Source organism: Malus domestica, chromosome 10 (assembly GCF_042453785.1).
Source record: "Malus domestica chromosome 10, GDT2T_hap1".
Lineage (NCBI taxonomy): Eukaryota > Viridiplantae > Streptophyta > Magnoliopsida > Rosales > Rosaceae > Malus > Malus domestica.
The window spans coordinates 24,485,053-24,489,683 of record NC_091670.1 but is presented as its reverse complement, the minus strand read 5'-3'; the positions used below and the strand labels follow the sequence as shown (position 1 = coordinate 24,489,683).

Sequence of the window (4,631 nt, the reverse complement as noted above, 5' to 3'; positions counted from 1 at the left end):
ATTTTTGAAGTTTGGCTCAATTTATACTTGATGTATAAATTAAAATTTTGAGAGTATTGTAACGTAGAATAATAGTTTTTTTTTACTAACTCCGCTAAAACTTATATTTAAAATAAAAAGTTTAAAAAGATAAAAATAAATGAAGTTCAAACGAAGTTAACTAAAAAAATTATTATTTCACAATATAACAATTTCAAGAATTTATAATCAACACTCTATTGGGCCATAGTTGAGCACAATTACTCATATTTCTCTGCCATCTAACAATAATAGCGTTAAATTATTAATTTATTTGTCTCTCTGGTTTCTTCATTTGAATGGAAATTCTGTGTCTGACCGAGCTGAGTCACATTGCCCACGGTAGTTGACTTGGAACAAGAGTCTGGCAATTCTGCATTACCCCACCAAGCTCTTCACCTTGTTTCTTCTTAAAGACTTGGTCTTTATTCGTTTGCTTCCCTTTTTACTGTTTTTATGCTAAATTGGCTCGCAAAAACCACAGGCATAACAAAGTCAGAGCCCTTTTGTTCATCATTTTCTGGAATACTGGAGAGAGAGAGAGAGAGAGAGAGAGAGAGAGAGAGATAGAGGAGAGGGGGAGAGAGCACCCTTTTAGTGGTTGAAGCTTGGAGGAGGTAGAATCCAAGAGGAAGAGGAAAAGGAAGAAGAAGATGGGGATTTGTTGGGGTTCTCCAGTTAGAAACCCGACACCAGCAACTACTGGTGATCTCAGTACAGGTAAAGCCCACAATTAAATTTGGATTTTTGTTGATTTCATTAATTTTTCAACTTTTGATTTGGGTTTTTGTTGTTACTAGTTTTTGAGAAATGCCCATCATTAATTGAGCTGCAAATTATGTTTCTGAACTGTTTCATTGACCAGTAAATGGCAAGGTGACTCTCAAAATGGGATTCTTCGTGAATTCTTTCTCACCTCACAATTTGACGTTAATTTCTGCGTTAATATTATTATAAAACATTGTGCTAAATACATGAAATGTTGAAGAGTCCCGCTTTTAAGAAAGTCTCCTTGGTATTTCTCATTATTAAATCATGAATATTGTGGCTATTGGATTTCTAGGAACGTTGCTGCATGTCAAATGGGAAATTTTTTTCCATGTGTTTTTCATTTTGAGTGTGATTTTCTGACTCTGTGCTGCTTCTTCAGTGATCAGCAACATATCTCAGACAACCAGTAATAACACATCTTCAGGGGCGAGTACTGTATCCCGGAATAGCCAGTTCTCCGCGGCAAGCGGTGATGAGGCCAGTGCACATGGGCAGATCTTGCCCACCCCAAACTTGAGGATCTTCAGTTACTTGGAGTTGAAGGCTGCAACCAGAAACTTCAGATCAGATACGGTGCTTGGGGAAGGAGGTTTTGGGGTGGTCTTCAAAGGCTGGCTTGATGACAAGGCGCCGACCAAGTCAGGAAAATCAACAGTCATTGCTGTGAAAAAATTGAGTTCCGAGAGCTTGCAAGGGTTTGAGGAATGGCAGGTAAATTGACTGCACTTGAGGAAATGATTATAATTGGTGATGTTTAATTGTTTGGTATTAGCACTTTAACTTGTTCAAGCGAACGAGATCATAAGAGTCGCAGTTCTGATTAGATATGTTAATAAAAAATGGAAGGTGAAATACTAATCCTTTACCAAAATTAAACTGTACATAAATATTTTCGTTGTGTCAAACACTGGTATCCACTGTTCGTGTAGGAGGGCAGGGTTTCAATTGGTTAATGCAGCTGGTGCCCTGAGTCCACAACAATTTAAGGGAGATATAGAGTTCTACAGATGATAAAACAATTCCATGATATACAATTTCTTCAAATTTGGTTTGGTCGGATTCTAGTTTGAATTAAAAAAGGGCCAACTCAAGCGAGTTCTTTTCCCCAAATCCCTCAACTCAAGCCATAATCTCTCTCTAGCATTCCTGGCGTGCATGGTGCACACACCTAAATCCGTACATTTTCAAGGACATCTGGCCTGTTTTATCAGTCTTCTGGAACCATAAAGTTTATAAGCAGTGCATCAAGTCAATTTAGTTAGGGCGACTATCTCATCCTATTCTTGTTCTTTGCTGGTGCAGTCAGAGGTTAATTTCTTAGGGCGACTATCTCATCCTAATCTTGTTAAGCTATTCGGATACTGTTGGGAGGATAAAGAGCTGCTGCTTGTGTACGAGTACATGCCAAAGGGTAGCTTGGAAAACCATCTATTTGGAAGTAAGGATAAATAAGTTTCCACATTACTAGTTATACATGCAAGCATTTTCCTATGTGCAGGCAATGCTGTTTACAAATATAGCAAGTTCATTCTTCACCTTACACTTCATGTTCTCTACTTTTGCAGGGGGATCGGCTGTTCAGCCACTTCCATGGGATATACGGCTTAAAGTTGCAATAGGAGCTGCTCGAGGCCTGGAATTCTTACATACATCAGAGAAGCAAGTTATCTATAGAGATTTCAAAGCTTCAAATATACTTCTTGACGCGGTAAAATTCTATTTGACTATTGAACAGTTATCAAGAACTAAGCTAAGAAAGGCTCATATGTTTTATTTTCTTACCATATATTCAACCCTTACCTGTGCCACATATTATTATCCACCAAACTGTTGTGAATAGAATCATGTCTATTTAAAATATGCACACTGTCACAGAACCATAAAAAATAAAAACTAAAACAACGTTACTCTTAGGCTTTAGGTCAATTGATTGACTCGGGAGGTTGGATTTGGGGGTAGGTTTTAAGTGTGAATTTTAGTAAGAAAACAAATACTCATTGAAATAAAAAAAAATCAAAAGCTGTAGGTCGAAAAAAAGAAGAAAAATTTGACATATTTTTAACTTTTGGTTGTACTGCAGTCGTATACTGCCAAGATATCCGACTTTGGCTTGGCAAAAATGGGTCCTTCAGCTAGTCAGTCGCACGTGACAACACGGGTTATGGGTACATATGGTTATGCTGCTCCTGAGTATGTTGCCACTGGTAATTCTACGTAACTTATGGAATTTGCATGAATTGGTGTTAAGGTTCAACATTTTGATGTGAGTTTGGCATAAGTATTAGGCCAATTACAAAATTCAAGTTCTTGCCATGACATTCCTCATATCATGTTTAATTTAACAGGGCATCTGTATGTGAAGAGCGACGTGTATGGTTTTGGTGTTGTTTTGATCGAGATATTGACAGGCTTGAGGGCCCTTGATACAACTCGTCCAACTGGAAAACACAATTTAGTAGACTGGATAAAACCATTTCTTTCAGACAAAAGAAAATTGAAAAGCATTATGGACCCTCACCTACAGGGAAGATATCCTTCCAAAGCCGCATTTCGAATTTCTCAGCTTGCACTAAATTGCATCGAATCTGAACACAGAAACAGGCCATCAATGAAAGATGTCGTGGAGAAATTGGAACGGATTGAATCTGTCAAAGAACTTACAAGGGAGCCTAGGCCTCGTTCTACTCATCCTATGGCTCATCGACAAGGACAGAAGCCTTTGCATCTCCGCTCTCCACTTCACCCCAGGCAAGATGGATTTCAAGGCTACCAACAGTCACCCCAGGCTCGAGTGAGGTAACTCTAGTACGACTGCTGTCAGGAAATATCGTGTCAAAAAGTTTCAATTAATTCATTTATGTATCTCCTGGGAGGTTAGATTATGTTAATTTTGTGTTAAACTGGGTACGTTACGTGAACAGTGAAACTGTAATTATTGTGTTGATCGAGCTTCAAAACTTGTTACAAGAGTCATTAGTTATAGTTTTCTGGAAGGGAAATTTGCCCTTCCATTTTGTTGTCAAAGTTCAAAGATTCAAGGACAAATATTTTATTGTCAGTTTACCTTCTGTATTTTGTAATTTAACAATTCTGCACTCTTAAAATCAAAAGCTGAAGAAATTCTTTGAGCGTTGTTACCTCAGCAGGGAATTAATTTATGGAAAACTTCATTCTAATCATTGGCAAAGATGACTTTTAGACTAAAACCATGAGTAAGATCAAAATATAATTTTAGTCCCTTGATACATTAATAACCTCAGTTATTAATTACATTTGCATTTTTTATTTATTTCTCTTTTTCTTCCTAATTTTAATGTATTAATTTTATTTCATTACAATTATCATTTTCATTTCATTTATTGTAATATATTTTGTTGTAAACGTTTAGATAAACTAATTTTTGTTTGTCTTCTTCATTTAGGTACATTAAATTCATTATAATACATTTCGGTGCATATATTTAGGTACAAACATTTAGGTACATACATTTCTCACACACCCCGACCCTGGATGTCCACTAGGACTCCGAATCGAGCTGTGCCGGCCAACACCTGGAAGGTGACGAAGCCATAAAGTATGATGATGTGGAAAAATGTGAATAAATTTAAACCTAAAAGTGCATAAATACAAGAGTGCACCATGAGTGGAAATGAACCCATTTCATATGTGACGTCAGAGCATAAGTAAAGTACAGTAAAGTGGATTGAAAATCCTACCATCAAGGGTAATCTCCAATACCAAGACTTGCCACGAATCCTCGTCGATACAAAAGCTTTGCTACTAGACCTGGAGGGATAAAAACAAGAGTGAGTGACCAGAAAATAAAGCTTTAATAAAGGTCT

General features: G+C 37.1%; 1 protein-coding gene across 1 annotated transcript; it reads left to right on the top strand.

Moving 5' to 3' along the window:
• The first annotated feature begins 343 nt into the window (after nt 1–343).
• Nucleotides 344–3,852, top strand: LOC103445222 (probable serine/threonine-protein kinase PIX13). The gene is made up of 6 exons (XM_008384214.4): nt 344–738; nt 1,169–1,500; nt 2,092–2,227; nt 2,355–2,497; nt 2,870–2,993; nt 3,135–3,852. Exons 1-6 carry the CDS (start codon nt 672–674, stop codon nt 3,587–3,589), a joined length of 1,257 nt encoding a protein of 418 aa, XP_008382436.3. The 5' UTR covers nt 344–671; the 3' UTR covers nt 3,590–3,852.
• Nucleotides 3,853–4,631: the final 779 nt, after the last annotated feature.

Excerpts from the sequence above, each read along its gene's own strand:
- LOC103445222 (XM_008384214.4), top strand. The coding sequence starts at position 672 with ATGGGGATTTGTTGGGGTTCTCCAGTTAGAAACCCGACACCAGCAACT. Across the intron at positions 2,498-2,869 it reads CAAATATACTTCTTGACGCG|TCGTATACTGCCAAGATATC; the intron begins GTAAAATTCTAT and ends GTTGTACTGCAG. Across the intron at positions 2,994-3,134 it reads TCCTGAGTATGTTGCCACTG|GGCATCTGTATGTGAAGAGC; the intron begins GTAATTCTACGT and ends TTAATTTAACAG.